This window comes from Ranitomeya variabilis, chromosome 6, assembly GCF_051348905.1.
Source record: "Ranitomeya variabilis isolate aRanVar5 chromosome 6, aRanVar5.hap1, whole genome shotgun sequence".
Taxonomy (NCBI): domain Eukaryota; kingdom Metazoa; phylum Chordata; class Amphibia; order Anura; family Dendrobatidae; genus Ranitomeya; species Ranitomeya variabilis.
In genome coordinates, this window is record NC_135237.1 from 282,425,973 (window position 1) to 282,445,008 (window position 19,036).

Genomic DNA, 19,036 nt, shown 5'->3' on the forward strand with positions numbered 1-19,036 from the left:
TTCAATGCGGCATGGCATGGAGGCAATCAGCCTGTGACACTGCTGAGATGTTATGGAGGCCCAGGATGCTTCAATAGCGGCCTTAAGCTCATCCAGAGTGTTGGGTCTTGCGTCTCTCAACTTTCTCTTCACAATATCCCACAGATTCTCTATGGGGTTCAGGTCAGGAGAGTTGGCAGGCCAATTGAGCACAGTAATACCATGGTCAGTAAACCATTTACCAGTGGTTTTGGCACTGTGAGCAGGTGCCAGGTCGTGCTGAAAAATGAAATCTTCATCTCCATAAAGCATTTCAGCCGAGGGAAGCATGAAGTGCTCCAAAATCTCCTGATAGCTAGCTGCATTGACCCTGCCCTTGATGAAACACAGTGGACCAACACCAGCAGCTGACATGGCACCCCACACCATCACTGACTGTGGGTACTTGACACTGGACTTCAGGCATTTTGGCATTTCCTTCTCCCCAGTCTTCCTCCAGACTCTGGCACCTTGATTTCCGAATGACATGCAAAATTTGCTTTCATCAGAAAAAAGTACTTGGGACCACTTAGCAACAGTCCAGTGCTGCTTCTCTGTAGCCCAGGTCAGGCGCTTCTGCCGCTGTTTATGGTTCAAAAGTGGCTTTACCTGGGGAATGCGGCACCTGTAGCCCATTTCCTGCACACGCCTGTGCACGGTGGCTCTGGATGTTTCCACACCAGACTCAGTCCACTGCTTCCTCAGGTTCCGGTCACCTCTTCTCGTTGTACAGCGTTTTCTGCCACATTGTTTCCTTCCAACAGACTTACCATTGAGGTGCCTTGATACAGCACTCTGGGAACAGCCTATTTGTTGAGAAATTTCTTTCTGGGTCTTACCCTCTTGCTTGAGGGTGTCAATGATGGCCTTCTTGACATCTGTCAGGTCGCTAGTCTTACCCATGATGGGGGTTTTGAGTAATGAACCAGGCAGGGAGTTTTTAAAAGCCTCAGGTATCTTTTGCATGTGTTTAGAGTTAATTAGTTGATTCAGAAGATTAGGGTAATAGGTCATTTAGAGAACCTTTTCTTGATATGCTAATTTATTGAGACAGGTTTTTTGGGTTATCAGGAGTTGTATGCCAAAATCATCAGTATTAAAACAATAAAAGACCTGACAAATTTCAGTTGGTGGATAATGAATCTATAGTATATGAAAGTTTAATTGTAATCATTACATTATGGTAAATAATGAAATTTAACACTATATGCTAATTTTTTGAGAAGGACCTGTATGTGGTAAACGGGGCAAAACTGACATCTTGGCAGACTTATGCTATACAATATATGTACAACAAAGTGCATTCAGGTGTGAAGCAGAGGGGAGTGGTCCGTGCTCATCTTGGTCAGATAATTAAGAGAGCCAGATGTATACGATCAAGGCAGAGTAAACAAGGGTCATGTAAATTAAATGACTATGAGAGAAAGGGTTATAACTCATGTCAGACATAGAAGACCCTAATATAATGTGTCTGAGCTAGCCACCTACTGATATTATGAGGAGTCTAAGGGGATACCCAGTAATTTATACACTCAGGTCAACTACAGACGGCACTTAAACCGCACAAATCTTTATGCGGTCAAACCCTTCGAAAAAGACGGTATTCCAGCGTACAAGGTGCAAAATAGGGTTAGACAGATATAATCCATGAAATAGGGTTAAATAGTACAGTAATAGCAGGTGCCCTCCAGCCGCAGCACACACTGACACACACCAGTGTCGTATAGTGTGTCGGCTACAGCATACCGAGTGCTCCTTATGCTGGCGTTGTCTCCCAAATAATACCAGGCTAAACAGCCGATATCTCCTGCATGGCTCTGGCGCTGACCACATATAGATCTGTGTGGTTCAAATCCTGTGACGTTGATATCAGACATTTGGTGGACTCAGTTTTTTGTATGGCTCTGGTGTTGACCGGATAAAGATTTGTGTGGTTTAAGCCCCATGCGGTCTCTAGTTGACCTGAGTGTATAAATCACCGAGTATCCCCTTAGGCTCATCATAATACCAGTGGGTGGCTAGCTCAGACACGTATTATATCTAGGTCTTCTATTTCTGACATTTCTCGCAGTCATTTATTTTACATGACCCCATACCATTACTATTAATATTTTGTTATAAAAAAAAAGTCCTGTCTTTTCAATTAATAATTTATATATATTTACACCTGGGCACAATTCCGGAACTCATGGGGATCACAGCTATTTAACTTCTAATATATACACAGCAGTGATCCAATATACACTTCCCTGTGGGCGTTTGATACTTTACCATTATATTTTATACTAGATAATAAAAGTTATATTTTATTCACATACTTTATTCTTCTTTCCCCCATTCCTCCTTTCCTTACTATCTATATTCTTATAGTGGCACACACTTATGTGAATTAATATCCAATGAGATCTCACAATTAGTTTATTGTAAACCGTGCAAAACCAATGACTGACAGCAGTAGGAATTGAAATATGTGACAACTGTCTGTTCTGATGGATTCTATGTAATTTAACATAGTCTACAGGTTTTGACAAAAATGGGTATTGCCATTTGCATTTTACAATACATCACATTCTCTTCCACTACCGGAATAATTCAGATTTTTTTTTTCCCCCAAAATATTCATTTTCAACCCAGCAGAATATAAATTGATTCGTCAAAGTGTGATCCCTGAAAAATGTACATAGAAATCTACTATATCATATCAAGGTCATATGATAAACAGTACTCAAGTTGTTTTCTGTGTGGAAAGTGGTTGTGACAGATCGGGGAGCACTTGGCGGATAATTGTAGAACTACAAGAAAGGTCAATTTGAACATTGCTGGATGAATTCTTCCTTCTAATTTTCTTTGTCTCATAATAGACGTTGGAAGCACCAGCATGTATGCAATCATCTTAAAAAGCAAGTCGTCATCATCTGCATGGTAAACATGAAGATTGAATTGTCTTATTAACAATTTATCGAGGCCATTTCTTTAATAGTGATGTTGTGTTTTACATTGCAAGCAAAAAAGAAAGCCATCAAATCAAGAATCACATTTAATAGAAAACATATAATTACACTGATGTAGAGTAAAATCCTTATATGCCTCATTCCAGAACTGGAACACCTTTAGAATGCTCAATGAGAAGTAAACTAGTCAGTGTAGCAATGCTGCCCCCTAATGCCCGTGACTGAACAATGCAGCTTCACTCTGGTAGATTTCATGACCGCTGTGGTTACTTTCTAATATACACAGGTATTAATGCTGCAACAGTATTTTCTACGAGTGATCCGAGGAGAATACCTTGCAAAATGTTCAACTATTGTATATTAAAATTCTGCAATTTTCCTCCATCTTATGACCAGCAGGGCCTTACACACATGCATTATGGACATTGCTACAGAAATGTGAAGAGTCTTTACTACATAGACTATGTAAGTTAAAGGCCTATTCCCACGTTCATAGATGGGTATTGTTTGTTTATTGGAAAAATGACTTTGGCAATTTTATTAAAATTTCTAGCCGTTCATGAGCAATTAAATCTTTTCTTTATAACACGTTGCCTTGTCTAGCAGCGATGGCCGAACAAGCACAGTCCTTACCAGCTAGACAGCACAGTGGTCAATTATCTAGGCAATGAGCTTTAAAAAAAAAAGGGGGGTTAACTCCAGAAAGACTAAAAAAAATTAATAAAGCAGTGAAGTGCAAGTGCTTGTTTTACTATCCAACAATATCCCTCTATGAATATGGGAATAACCCTTTAATGAGGTTTGTGGGTTGGGCGGCAAGGATGCTTGGTACAGTGCCAAGGATTCAGCATTAAAGATAAAAGAAAGAAGCTTACCGCAAAACATTTCTTTTTATGGCATGCCCCAAAAGATTCCATCCCCACCAGTATACAGGCCCACAGCATATGAACTGTAACCACCACCTTATGTGTGCCGACACAACATGGCCTCCAGATTTCTGCTGCCATGCAGGTATTGGCACAAATGATCTTTATGATATCAACATGATGACTTAAATATTAATTAATTATTCTTATTCTCAATTCTGTACTGAACACACTGCCTCTTGCTGCCATTACAAAAGCTATTTATGTATATATAGCTCGTAAGTTAACACCATATAGAGAGGACACGTGGTCTGTGGGATATATATATATTACGTCTCTTAGGAGGGAGGGGGCTGTCACCTCCTGCCTTCACGATAATTCTCCATGGACGTCAGTCACAGAAGGAAGGAACAACTGGTAGCCATGATGACTTCAGACTTGACACAGACAGATGGCTTTTACCATTCAGAACTTTGGGAAAGATGTGGAACAAACGCTGATAGGAACAAATGGACAATCTGTTCGTAACTATTTCACCTATTTTATGATTTGCTGCAATGTGGTTTTTCTGTGGACAATTCAATAAACCACTACATTTTTTATGAAAATATCATGACATTTTTTCTTTAAGAGTAACGCACCTGGTGAAAAGTCCTGATTAAATAAATGTGCAAAATAAGCATATTTAACAATGACGCAATATAAAAAACAAGTGTAACAGATCATGGCTACGTGTGTGCAGATAGTGGCTGCAAGGCCATAGATTAACAGAGAGAAGAGAGGAAGCCCCCCCATCTATTTTTAATTTTGTAAATAAAAATTGGCCCCTAAAACATGATAATCAGTAGTGGAGACTGCAAAGATGGTGACCGTAGACCTGGCTCTCCAGGGGGCTCTATTGAAGTCTCGTGATCTTCAATGGAAGCGTCTTGGCAGCCTACTCTGCCCTCCACACCTGGCTTTTTTTTTTTCTGGCACATCACATGATACAATGGTGTCTGTTCTGGTAACTGCAGTAAGTCACACAACATTCCTGTTGATCAAACATCTCAGAGCTTCCATATGTGCAGCGAGCCTCAAAGCAGGAGATAGTAGTACCAGGAACCGAAGCGCTCTTCAAGACTAACGTACTAAGATTTCACACACACTTAATTCTCCTCCCTCTGCCTCCAACATTACCAGCCAGCGAAATACTTCAAGGGAATTCTAGTTTGACAACGTGTAAATTCTGACAAGGTAGATAGAAGGAAAGGGTACAGCAGTATGGTGGGCCTTGGAAGTAGACATGCTCACTCCTCAGCAGTCTCGCAACCAGCAACAGAGCACTGAAGGCAGATTGTTTTCTCTTTTTCCCTTAGTGACAGGTAACCCCCAGTGCTACAAGGACCCCAGATTCAGAAACACTGTTCTACTTCAACTGGTTTTGCTGTCAGTTTAGCATACAGTAAAGAATTCTTATAATATAAGTTATTTGCATGTTCACTTACAGATATATCAACCTCAAGGGGATGAATTTCATTAGGGTAATGGGTGTAGATATGTAGGTCTTTATAGGTTTCAGATTGCTAGTGGTCTGACCAATGGGACCCCCAAACAATCCAATGAATGAAGTCCTGGACCCTGGAAACACCAAGAATGGATGCATGCACAACCCCTGCCCCACTCTTAGTCTTTGGGACCTTTGGATACAGCAAAGAGCTGTACTCCGTTATCTGGTATTCCCATATACAATGAATAGATGGCATTGAGGAGACCCATTCTCAGCCCTGTTGTCACGTTCACTAGCCAGAGATCAGAAAGTTATGAAATTCAATAAAAAGGGAGGAACTGTCAGCTATCGGGAACCTGCTTTCAAATGCTCATTCAGGCGTCTATACAAATTGGTCTGAGCACAAACCGCTAATGCAACTAAGACTAGCTGCAAGTCTTGTGACTAGAGCGAGACCACGTATTTCTACGAGGCTGTCACGCTCGGGTCCGGTCAGTTGCAGTCATCTGTTCATTGCAGTCCAATCTCTGACAGATTTGCACGGACGTCTGAATGAGCTCTTAAGCACTCTCAACCTTTTCTCCCAAAACCTGTGCAAATGTTAGCGTAGTGTAGTGTCCGTGTGATAATATACTCACCGGTCATTACCTACCTACTCCGGTATGCAGCACTGTTGCACTCTTCTGAAAGTTATGTGATGGCAATTCAGACACTCTAGATCACATTGGGGCTTAGACATGACGGAAGTCTCTAAGGTCTGGTTTTGGCTTACAAATACTGATGTAAAATACTGACCAAATGCTGAAAGTGTGGAAATGGCCTTACACTCTAAGCGTATGGATCATCGTTCTGATGCTCCATAGGCCTAGCATTGTAAAAGCCACTTAGAACACAGTGGGATCTAGAGAGTCAGAATTATCCTGACTCAGAAGAGGACAGGAATGGAGATGGACGCTGGAGAACATGGCTTTCGCCATGTTAAATACACAGGTTTATAGGGGAAAAAACGTAACGGGAGTGCTTATTTTATGGCCATTCTCATTCATCCAGGGCTTCTTTCTAGGACATAACTGCAATATGCTAACTGTATACTTGATACATTTTTCATGTCCCATTCATCAAAACCTACTGAAATTGCACTAAAAATTATACAACAAAAAAACTTGTGAGAGTAGTTTACCAGGTTCTAATCTTATCTTCACTAAGTGCAATTTTTTTCCTACCTTATTCCAAGCATACTTTAAACAACTCAGCAATTAATGTTTATGGCAAATGATTAGGACTTAGGAATTTTATTTTTAAAGAAATGGATCCTTAAGAACAAACATAAAATTGATATAAGCAGGGTTTAGCCTCAAGTTAAAATTTAAACAATACTTACAGAAAAAAAAATAGACTTCTTACATAAAAGTAACAGTCACAACTATGAAAAGGTGACTTGGTCCATTGGACTGGCTGTTCATGTTTTTAATGATTTTCACTATTTGTGCCGTTGGCAGTAGACTTATCTGTACATGCTGAGGCATCATCTTTCTTCAGATCAGTACCATCAATATTGTCAGGTCCTTGATCCCCATCTCCTGCCAGTTGTTCCTCTTCCTTCAAGCATCCAATATCCATATCTTTAGTTTCCTGATGGCCTTCTGGTTCTGCTGGTGCCTTTTCTGTAGTTTCCTGGTTCTTGAAAACTTCCACTCCCATCATTCTCAAATAATGCATTCTCTCATTTTTTGGCACAAAGGAGCGAATCGATGTTTTACCTCGCCATCCGCACAGAACGATGGGGCACTGAAGAGTCTCTGGTTTCCTAAATAAAGTAGAAAATCGTAGATTTATTTAACAATAAAAAAAAAAAAAAAAAAAAGATGCAATCAAAATGTATTGAATGGACAAAAATAAAGTCATGAAAGATAATTTACCCATTATTACTACTATCGTATTACCAATACAATTAGCAAAACATATTAAAAGGGACTGTCTGGTCACTATGTGACTGCAGACTTGTGAATCCTCACATTGCGCTGAGAGAATTCTCTGGTGCTGGCACTGGAGGGGGAGCGGACGTGACCAAGTACGTGATTGCATACATGTGGTCACGTGCCAACTAGACTGTGTACGGCCTTGCTCAATGCAAATGTATTGGGAGAGGACGCATACAGTCTACTCGAAATGTCGCCATGAATATGCAAATCTCATATTTGAGGTAACACATTCCCGCTCACTGCAGTCTTGGGAATCCTCACAGCGTGCTGTGAGGATTTACAAGTCTGCAGTCACTTAGAGTGACTGCAGACTTGTAGTTTAGCACAGGACACAAAATAAGATAAATGCTGTGTTTTTCAATTTTTGTGAAACAGAGTTAAAAACAAAACAAAAAAAATAAAACCACACCTGTGGCCAGATTATAAATGGCATAACAAAATTTGTGGGGATTTTTAGTGGAATTTTTCATGCACGGTATTTTTTCAGTTTTAGCTTTGCGTTTGTTGGAATTCAGGAAATGCTTGGTTTGGGCTGTTTTCAGGTATTTGTCTTTCACAGCTACAGTTGTGGCCAAAAGTATTGACACCCCTGCAATTCTGTCAGATAATACTCAGTTTCTTCCTGAAAATGATTGCAAACAGAAATTCTTTGTTATTATTATCTTCATTTAATTTGTCTTAAATGAAAAAACACAAAAAGAATTGTCCTAAAGCCAAATTGGATATAATAGCACACCAAACATAAAAAAGGGGGTGGACAAAAGTATTGGCACTGTTCGAAAAATCATGTGATGCTTCTCTAATTTGTGTAATTAACAGCACCTGTAACTTACTTGTGGCACCTAACAGGTGTTGACAATAACTAAATCACACTTACAGCCAGTTGACATGGATTAAAGTTGACTCAACCTCTGTCCTGTGTCCTTGTGTGTACCACATTGAGCATGGAGAAAAGAAAGAAGACCAAAGAACTGTCTGAGGACTTGAGAAACCAAATTGTGAGCAAGCATGAGCAATCTCAAGGCTACAAGTCAATCTCCAAAGACCTGAATGTTCCTGTGTCTACCGTGCGCAGTGTCATCAAGAAGTTTAAAGCCCATGGCACTGGCTAACCTCCCTAGATGTGGACGAAAAAGAAAAATTGACAAGAGATTTCAACCCAAGATTGTGTGGATGTTGGATAAAGAACATCGACTAACATCCAAACAAGTTCAAGCTGCCCTGCAGTCCGAGGGTACAACAGTGTCAACCCGTACTATCCGTCGGCGTCTGAATGAAAAGGGACTGTATGGTAAGAGACCCAGGAAGACCCCACTTCTTACCCCGAGACATAAAAAAGCCAGGCTGGAGTTTGCCAAAACTTACCTGAAAAAGCCTAAAACGTTTTGGAAGAATGTTCTCTGGTCAGATGAGACAAAAGTAGAGCTTTTTGGGCAAAGGCATCAACAGAGTTTACAGGAGAAAAGAGGGATTTTTGGTACTTACCGTAAATCTCTTTCTTGGAGCCTTCATTGGGGGACACAGGACAACCATGGGTGTATGCTGCTGCTGCTAGGAGGCTGACACTATGCAAAAAAAGGAAAAGGCGTAGCTCCTCCCTCTCAGTATACACCCACCGACAGGCACCAAGTACCTCAGTTAGTGCAAAAAGCAGTAGGAGAAGCGACAGAACACATAATAGTAAAAGTACCAACTAAACTAGGGCCTCCAGGCCCCAAACAGTACCAGAATAAACAAGTAGGGAGGGTGCTGTGTCCCCCAATGAAGGCTCCAAGAAAGAGATTTTACGGTAAGTACCAAAAATCCCTCTTTCTTTATCGCTTCATTGGGGGACACAGGACAACCATGGGACGTCCAAAAGCAGTCCCGGAAAAGGGTGGGTAGAAAAGAAATGAGAAAAGGTCTCAGGTCGGCCGGTGTGCGACCGCCACCTGCAGTACCTTCCTACCAAGACCTGCATCGGACGAGGCTTGGGTACGATAGAACCTCGTAAACGTGTGCAAAGACGACCAGGTTGCGGCCTTGCAAACTTGCAAGGCAGAAGCCTGGTGGCGAACAGCCCAAGAAGCTCCGACAGCTCTGGTGGAGTGAGCTCGCACCCCCAGAGGAGGACGTGCATCATGAAGACGGTATGATTCTGAAATTGCCGAGCGAATCCAGCGCAAGACAGTGGATTTAGACGCTTGAAGGCCCTTCCGACGACCGTCGGAAACAACAAGGAGAGAATCGGATTGACGGAAGGGAGCGGTTCTAGAAAGATAGACCCGAATGGCCCTGACCACGTCAAGCTTGTGAAGGGACTTCTTCAAAGGATGAGCCGGAGAAGGGCAAAATGAATGAAGAATCTGGAAGGGGGAACGGCAGAATAGGGCTGCCAACTCGGAGACCCTCCTAATAGATGTAATGGCAATGAGGAAGGCGACCTTCCAAGAGAAGGGAAAAGGACACGTCCTGAAGAGGCTCAAAGGGAGCAGCCTGAAGAGCACCAAGGACCAGGTTAAGGTCCCAAGGATCCAAAGGAGGACGGAAAGGAGGGGCGATTTGCGCAACTCCCTGTAGAAATGTCCTAACCTGGTGAATGGAGGAAAGGTCACTCTGGTAGATGATCGACAGAGAGGACACTTGTCCCTTGAGTGTGCTGAGGGATAAGCCCGAATCGAGACCAGACTGGAGGAAACCGAGAAAATCCGGAAGAGAAAAAGACATTGAAAAAAAACTTCATTAATTTCACACCACCGGAAGAACGCTTCCCAGTACCTATGGTAGATACGGGAAGGCGCCGGTTTTCTGGCTCTGATCATGGTCTGTATGACCTGGGGAGAGAGACCAGAGTTCTTCAAGACTGCGGCCTCAACGGCCATGCCGGAAAACTAAGAAAAAGGATATGCATAACACTGGGATCGACCATCAAAAGATAACTTTATTCATACAAAAAGGCACATCAAAACAAGACATACATTTAAAAGCATTTAAAAACGGAAAAAACAGCACATGGCTAGTAAGCTACATGCAACCCCCCAGACAGTTGGAGACAAATGTCATTTTAGCACTGAACAATATGACAAATATTTAGGGAAGGTGCGTGCATATGAATTGAAACACGTACACTAATATATACTCATATACCACCAACGTATACCCTACAGACATCAAACAGTATTGAGGACAAAGGTATAATATATACAAAATTTAGGCTCAGAGTATGCCCCCTCATGCACCCTAAAAATTCCAATGAAAGCAAAACAATATATATAAGATGTTAACCAGAAAACTGGGGGTAGGATAACCATATATTAAATCAAGATATACCACCCAGAAACAATAGCCAAGTTATAAAGGAATATATTACCTAAAGACCAGGAGCGAGGCAGATAGTAAACTCCAAAGGAGCCCAAAGTGCAAAGATGCCAAGTAGAGATGAGGTAGTTCAAATATAAAGTGCTCGTACTGGGGAGAACTTGAGCCCCACGCGTATCGATGCTACAAGGGCAACTTCCTCAGGGGAAATGTGAAGTTAACAGCCTAGACTCGTTTTAATATAGCCTAATAATCATGCAAAATAAATATCACCTGTGAGTATTGCTATGGCGTGCAGAGATCTGGAGGCATGTACCAGCCGGCATACACTTCCGGTTTACCAGGTTAATCCCACTGCACTTGCGCAGTGGAAGCAAGCAAGGAGAGGAGGCAATAAAATGACTCACACGATCCCAGCTAAGTGGTTATCATAGAAACATTGGCTGAAGTGCCTGTATAGTTGAAGCAGGCTAGAAAAGGAGACAGCAGAGTAATACAACAGACCCAGCTAGATGATTGCCAAAATGATATTAACACTCAAATGCCTGCACAAATAAGGCAGGCAAGGAGAGGAGACTGAAATACTGCACGCAATCCCAGCAGAGTAGTTTACATGGAGACAAAAGGCGCTAAGTTGATTAAAAGAGGCTTACATACAAAAAAATATATATATACATATATGTGTGTGTGCGCGCGTATATATATATATATATATATATATATATATATATATATATATATATATATATATACATATACACACACACATACACATATATATACATACATAGCTTACTGTAGTATAAAGGCGCATACACAAACAATGAGGAATCACAATCACATAAGACCAAAGGTAGAAGTCTAAACGGCGCTTTCTGCTGGTTTAAAGGGCACACACCATGCATGAAATTTGGAATAAAGTCAAAAAGATTATTTCCGTTGTTCTACTAAATTTACAAATAGGAGACGCAGTCCCAATTTACAGGTTACTAAGTTCACACACAAGAGGCGCAGACCCAATTTACAGGTTACCAAGTTCACACATAAGAGACGCAGTCCCAACTTACAAATTTACCAAGTTCCCAAATAAGAGAAATAGTCCCAACTTACAAGTAACTAAGTTCTCAAATAAGAGACGTAGTCCCATGCCATTAAACTCAGCGACTGAGAACTCTGGTGGTAGAGAGGTCCCTGCGAGAGGAGGTCTGGCCGATCCGGGAGTCTCCAAGGAGTATCGGCGAGCATATTTACAAGCTCGGCGTACCACGGCCGCCGTGGCTAGTCCGGCGCTATCAGTATGACTAGAATCCTTTCCAACTGATCTTCTTTACCACCCTTGGAATCAAGGGGAGGGAACAGGTAGGGAAACTGAAACTGGGACCATGGAATTACCAGAGCGTCGTGTCCGATGGCAAGAGGGTCCCGGGATCTGGCGACAAACTGAGGGACCTTGTGGTTCATACGGGACGCCATAAGGTCGACGTCCGGCATACCCCAGCGAAGGCAAATTTGGTTGAAAACTGCGGGGTGGAGAGACCACTCGCCCGCTGCTAGACCCTGGCGACTGAGGAAGTCGGCTGCCCAGTTTTCGACCCCGGGGATATGAACGGCTGATATGGCCGGAATGTGGCGTTCCACCCACCGAAGGATCTTTGCCGCTTCTGCCATTACTTGGCAGCTGCGAGTCCAGCCCTGGTGGTTTAAGTACGCCACGGCCGTGGCGTTGTCCGACTGGATGCGGACGGGGAGACCCGTCAGAAGAGACTGCCAGTTTATTAGCGTAAGGAAGATTGCCCTGATCTCCAGAAGGTTGATGGGAAGAAGAGCTTCCTGGGTGGTCCAACGGCCCTGAGCCGTGTGATGTCGGAAGACTGTTCCCCACCCGAGTAGGCTGGCATCGGTGGTGATGACATGCCATTGAAGGGGAAGAAATGATCTTCCTCTCAGGAGAGAGGAGGACAGCGTCCACAGGTTAGGGACTGACGAACCTGGGGAGGAAGGTGGACGGGGCGGTCCAGGGAATCCAAAGACCTGTTCCAGGTGGATAGGAGGAATAGCTGGAGAGGGCGGGTGTGGAACTGGGCGAAGGGAACAGCCTCCATGGAGGCCACCATCTTCCCCAGGACTCCCATGCAGAACCGAAGCGACCGGGAAGCTGGGCGTTTGAGAAGACGGACCGCTGTGAGGAGAACTGAGAACTTGTCCTCTGGGAGAAAGACCCGAGCTAAGTTCGTGTCGAACACCATGCCCAGGAAGGGCAGTCGTTGGGACGGAATCAGGGAGGACTTGGTCCGGTTGATAATCCAGCAGAGGCGGGTCAGGGTGTCCAGAGAGACCTGGAGACTCTGAGCACAGTCTAGACGAGAGGACCCCTTGATCAACAGATCGTCCAGGTAGGGGATAACGAGAATCCCCCTGGAACGAAGGAGGGCCATGACCGCCGCCATGATTTTGGTGAAAACCCTGGGGGCCGATGCTAAACCGAAAGGGAGAGCCGTGAATTGGTAGTGATTGTCTTCGATTGCGAATCGAAGGAATCTCTGATGCCATACACAGAAGGAGACATGAAGGTACGCATCTTGAATATCGACCGAGCAGAGGAACTCCCCGGGTTCCATGGCGGCGACCACTGACCGGCAGGGATTCCATCCTGAAGTGGCGAGGTCGGACGTGGCCGTTCGGAAGCTTCAAATCCAGGATAGGGCGGAGAGACCCGTCCTTCTTTGGGACTACAAAAAGGTTCGAGTAGAACCCAGAAAAACGTTTGTCGGAAGGGACGGGAACTACAACTCCGGCGGCAACCAGAGACGCCACGGCTTGGAGCAAACCGGGTAAATGGGACGGTTGTTTTGGGGGACGAGAGAGAAAGAAGTGATTTTCCGGGAGGGTAGAAAATTCGATCTTGTACCCGGAGGTAATAATCTCTCTGACCCAGGCGTCGCTGATCACCGACAGCCAGGTGTCTCTCAAGAGAAGAAGCCTGCCTCCCACCCTGGGAAGACTCCCAGGTGGGGGCGACCCGTCACTTAGAAAGGTATCTGTTGGAATGAGGTCCGGACTGCCTGGGGGGTGGAGCCCTGAACCTCCACATGGGAGCTGGCTTGTAAGAGGGTTTCCTGCGTTCGCCCGTGGTAGCGGGGTGCTCTTGTTGCGATGAGGAATCTGAGGCTGCAAGCGGCCGAAAGGGACGAAATGAGTTAAAGAAGCGTTTTGGCTTGGACTGGGGTAGAGAGGTACTCTTGCCACCAGTCGCGTCAGAGATAATTTGATCGAGACGAGCACCAAAAAACCTGGAACCTTGAAATGCTAAGTTGGTGAGAGACTTTTTGGAGGTAGCATCTGCATTCCATGCTTTCAGCCAAAGAATGCGGCGAATAGCGACAATGTTGCTGCTTGCCCTGGCCGAACAGGCTGCTGCATCTAAGGAGGCAGTGAGAAGGTATTTTCCTGCGTGGTGAATCTGGTCTGTGAGGTCAGCCAGCTCAGTAGGGGAGGCCGAAGCCAAAATGCCCCGGCGGAGAATCTTGGCCCAGGCAGAGATGGCCTTAGCCACCCAGGTGGAAGCGAAGCTGGGACAGAGGGAAGCACCCGTTGCCTCGAAAGCTGACTTGGCCAGTGCCTCAATCTGTCTGTCCAATGCGTCCTTAAGCGACGCGCCATCCGGTAAGGAGAGAACCGTCTTGGAAGAAAGACGGGAGATCGGCGGATCGACCTTGGGAGACTCAGCCCACTTAGAAAGAAGGTCAGCGCTAAAGGGATAGAGCACGTCCAGATGAAAAACACTTTTCAGGATGTTCCCAGTGTTTAGACAGGGTAGACAAACTCATCATGGGTAGGAATGGAGCGAGAGGGACGCTTCACCCCCTTAAAAGAGACAGAGGAATCCTGGGGAGAAGCCTCGTCTTGTTTTAGTTTGAGGGTTTGCGATATAGCCGAAATAAGACTATCTACGACAGCCTGCATGCTAGAAGTCTGGTCTGAATCAGAGTCAGAACCGGACTGGGAATCCACATCAGACCCAATGTCCTCCTCCGAAGAGGGGAATTGGGAGGAGGAGCGCAGTTTGAGCGCTGCGGAGGGACCCGGAGAACTAGACGAAGAGCCAGAAAGTCCTCTTTCTAGAGCAGTTGGCTAATTTGTCTCCCTGAGGTTCAGGGTCAGGTGCGACCGACTCGCCATGAGGGACGGTCTGAGCAATGGTGGCTGTAGGTAGCTGTGGAAGGCGTTCAAGCGCCTGGACCAGGGACTGAGACACCTTAGTCAAATCAGAGACCGACTGCGAGATAGCAACGGCCCATTCAGGGGGAGGGGGAGCGCCCCCATCCCGAGAGTCAGAAGCTTCCTGCGGGGTAGACATGGCAGGAGGACTGCAGGACTGGCAGAGAGGCGACGATTGGCCTACTGACCACTTTATCTTACAATGAGCACAGGCGTAGTGAGTTATGGCAGGTTTTGGTACGGAAGGCTCCAGAGGAGTTGGACATAAGGAGATTCTGCAGCGCTATACTACAAAAAAGACTAAGGGGCCTACAGTGGTATGGATAATACCAAGGGAGGGGCCAATATAGCGTCGCAATCCTTCCGCACCACAGAGCAGAGTTATCTGTGTCCCCAACGCACGATTCTCCTGTGCACGGAGCTGCAGAGACAGGAAGTGCCAGTGGTGAAGGAGGGACGGAGCTGTGCTGAGAGGAATAAGCCAAGGCTCCTGATAGGGCCACGCCAAAAGGGAAGGGCGTGCCCGAGATGTAAGAGCCCCCCTGAGTGGAGGAGGAAAAGAGCGCCGAAAAAGCGCGCCCGAGGAGGGGGCGTGGCCGGCCGCAGCGGTGAAAACGAAAGTAAAAAAAAACGGGACTTTGTGTCAGGGAGAGAGCGCTGCACGTCTAGTCAGGGGGGATACTGCGGTAAAGCGGCTGCTGCTGAAGCGCTGGTACCTGCATGTCCGGTTCCACAGGTAGCGTGAGGAGAGAGGATCGTCCAGGGGCCCGTTGAGAGAGGGGGGCGCTGGAAACGGAATCCTTCATCCAGAAGACGGCCTCGACCCCAAAGACAAGGGGGAGGGTCACCGCTGGTGACCACCGTCTTCCTCTCAGCCCACTCCGAGGAGAGGGGTGAGGGGGACTGTTTGGCAAGGACCGCCACCATAAAGACCCTGGAGCACCTGGGAGGGTGACGGGATAATGTCCTGCCGGCGGTCGGAGAGCTGCGATGTGGACGACACCACACTGCTGGCTCAGCCGCCCTCCTGGGGAGGCAGGGTGGGAGATTGCACCCTGAATCCCTGAATGCTGTATCTGAAAAAGAAAGCCAAATCGTTAATAAAAACAACAAAACCTGTAAAGAAATTCAAGGTTAGCAGCGGATCTGAAGATCCAGGTCCGCCTCCTACAGACACTAAACACCAACTGAGATACTTGGTGCCTGTCGGTGGGTGTACACTGAGAGGGAGGAGCTACGCCTTTTCCTTTTTTTGCATAGTGTCAGCCTCCTAGCAGCAGCAGCAGCAGCATACACCCATGGTTGTCCTGTGTCCCCCAATGAAGCGATAAAGAAAAAGAGGCATTCAAAGAAAAGAACACGGTCACTACAGTCAAACATGGCGGAGGTTCCCTGTTGTTTTGGGGTTGCTTTGCTGCCTCTGGAACTGGACTGCTTGACCGTGTACATGGAATATGAAGTCTGAAGACTACCAACAAATTTTGCAGCATAATGTAGGGCCCAGTGTGAGAAAGCTGGGTCTCCCTCAGAGGTCATGGGTCTTCCAGCTGGACAATGACCCAAAACAAACTTCAAAAAGCACTAGAAAATGGTTTGAGAGAAAGCACTGGAGACTTCTAAGGTGGCCAGCAATGAGTCCAGACCTGAATCCCATAGAACACCTGTGGAGAGATCTAAAAATGGCAGTTTGGAGAAGGCACCCTTCAAATATCAGGGACCTGGAGCAGTTTGCCAAAGAAGAATGGTCTAAAATTCCAGCAGAGCATTGTAAGAAACTCATTGATGGTTACCGGAAGCGGTTGGTCGCAGTTATTTTGGCTAAAGGTTGTGCAACCAGGTATTAGGCTGAGGGTGCCAATACTTTTGTCTGGCCCATTTTTGGAGTTTAGTGTGAAATGATCAATGTTTTGCTTTTTGCTTCATTCTCTTTTGTGTTTTTTCATTTAAGACAAATTAAATGAAGATAATACTAAAGAATTTGTGATTGCAATCATTTTCAGGAAGAAACTGAGTATTATCTGACATCTGACAGAATTGCAGGGGTGTCAATAATTTTGGCCACAACTGTATACATAACCATATAATAGTATTTTTTGTCTCTATTATGGCCTTGTGACCCAAACTAACAGCTGTAAAATGGGCAAGAAAAATAATAATAAAAAAAAAAGCATATAAAACATTACAACATTCAATACAATGGGCTTTACTTACTGTGGATCTGGCTCATATTTTAGGATGATACTTCCCATTACTACAAAATAAAAAAAAATAAAATAAAAAAAAAAAAAAAAAAAAAGTTCATTATCACAATACATATTTATAGTCCAGTCTATTCTTGTTCTAGCCAACGCAAACTATTCAGTGCTGGAAGATTAAAGCGCTCTAAACAAATATAGTGGGAAGGATACAGAACATGAAAAGATAAGTTAAACCGCAATTAGTGAGCATTGTGGTTACCAAATAGAGATTGGCACGCTGACAACACTTGAGAAGAAATGCTGCATGCGGCATGTAGTCGAAAATCAAACAGATTTGGCCTGATTAATCCCACAGCCTTCTGCTGCAGAGTTGTTAAGCTCGAACACAATTGTGTTACACAACAGCCAAGACAGACTGAACTAAGAGTCCACCAAAAAAACAAAAACATTACCTTTTATAATACATTCATTTCCATGTGGGAGGAAAAATCAGTCAGAACATAGAAACATAGTAATGCCAGTATTGCCTCACACTGAAGATCATCATGCTGCAATGGTAACCATGCAAAGCCTCACTTATCTGCCCAATCAACTAAGTTCCAAGTTTATATAGCACCAGATGCCACTGGCAAAGACCAATACATGGAAAAGTGTTGTTTTGTGGGGAAAAAAATGCAAGTGCTCCAATTACCTCTCTTTCTGTCCCACCTATCCACACTGGGGGCCCTAGAGCCCTGTCGGATTGGAATGATGGTTCTACACTCAAACAAACTCCTTTCATTGCCAAAGACCCATAGTCAAGTACAGCACTGAGTTATCACTGGCAGTCTAACAGACAATGGAAAGAATAATAGTGCGCATATCACATCTGGCCCAGATGTGACCTCTCTGCTGTCCAGAATCCCAGATTGTTTATCAGTCATATCCTCCTTATCAAATTTTCTAAAACTCAAGGCTCATCATCTTTCCATCCAAGTCAACCATCCTGATGACATAAGGTTTTCCCCTGTCTCACAAGTCCGTGGCCTGGGATTTACATTTGACTCTGCCGTGTCCTTCAAATTCCATATCCAAGACTTAGCCTCCTCCTGCCGCATACAACTCAAAAATATTTTCATAATCCATCCTTTGCTTAACACTGAATCAACTAAAATGTTCGTACATGCCCTCATCATCTCCCGTCTCAACTATTGCAATATACTGCTCTGTGACCTCTCATCTAAAACTCTCGCACCTTCTCCAGTCTATTCTTAACTCTGCTGCCCGATTAATTCACCTCTCCCCTCACTACTTCTCTGCAAATATCTTCATTGGCTTCCAATTCCGCAGCAAACCCAAATGAAACTACTACCAATCTCCAAACTTATCTCCCGATACGTTATCGCCAATCCCCACAAGCCATCCTTCTCTCCCGTATGTTCCTCACCTAATTGCCTCCCAAGATTTTCCCAAACATCCCCCATCCTCTGGAATTCAGTATTCAACACATCCGATTGTCTCTCAGACATGACCAGAAAAGACCCGCTGCCACCTCATTACCACAGAAGACCTTTCACTTCCAGACCTACTGCCTCGTTTCCCAATCCCTGTAGATTGTAAGACTGAGGGAGCGCAGAGTGCTCTGTCTGTACCAGTCTGTCAATGTAATATCTATGAGTATGATATGTACGGAAACCCTCAAATAAATAAGAATACACGAGTACTGCTACAAATACTTACCCAAATCCTTAGTCTGCTTTTGAGTTTCACTGCCGAATTTACTCAAGAAAGGATTTTCTTGAGTGAGAAGAATCTTGATATCATCTACAGAAACCATTACAACTCTTGACTTAATGAATGGATAAATTGTATATATTCCCTGAAAATGGAAGATGAAAGAAGTGTACATAACTAGTCCTGCTCACCACTCACAAGAGCACACATTTCAGAACATATACCGCCGGTGATGCAAAATCTAGACAGGTTATTCTATAGCAATACATATATACATTATAATAGGAGACATATGTCAGATTTC

The 19,036-nt window shown here is 44.5% G+C and overlaps 1 protein-coding gene across 2 annotated transcripts in view; it reads right to left on the minus strand.

Moving 5' to 3' along the window:
• Positions 1-6,582: 6,582 nt before the first annotated feature.
• The window catches only part of NSUN2 (NOP2/Sun RNA methyltransferase 2), a 96,141-nt gene continuing 83,687 nt past the window's right edge, over positions 6,583-19,036 (minus strand). For both annotated transcript variants that reach the window (XM_077269692.1, XM_077269691.1), the window contains exons 17-19: positions 18,739-18,877; positions 17,033-17,072; positions 6,583-7,131 (exon numbers count right to left, since the gene is read on the minus strand). In XM_077269692.1, coding sequence (XP_077125807.1) covers positions 6,792-7,131; positions 17,033-17,072; positions 18,739-18,877 — 519 coding nt within the window. In that variant the 3' untranslated portion in view covers positions 6,583-6,791. The remainder of the gene's footprint in view (positions 7,132-17,032; positions 17,073-18,738; positions 18,878-19,036) is intronic.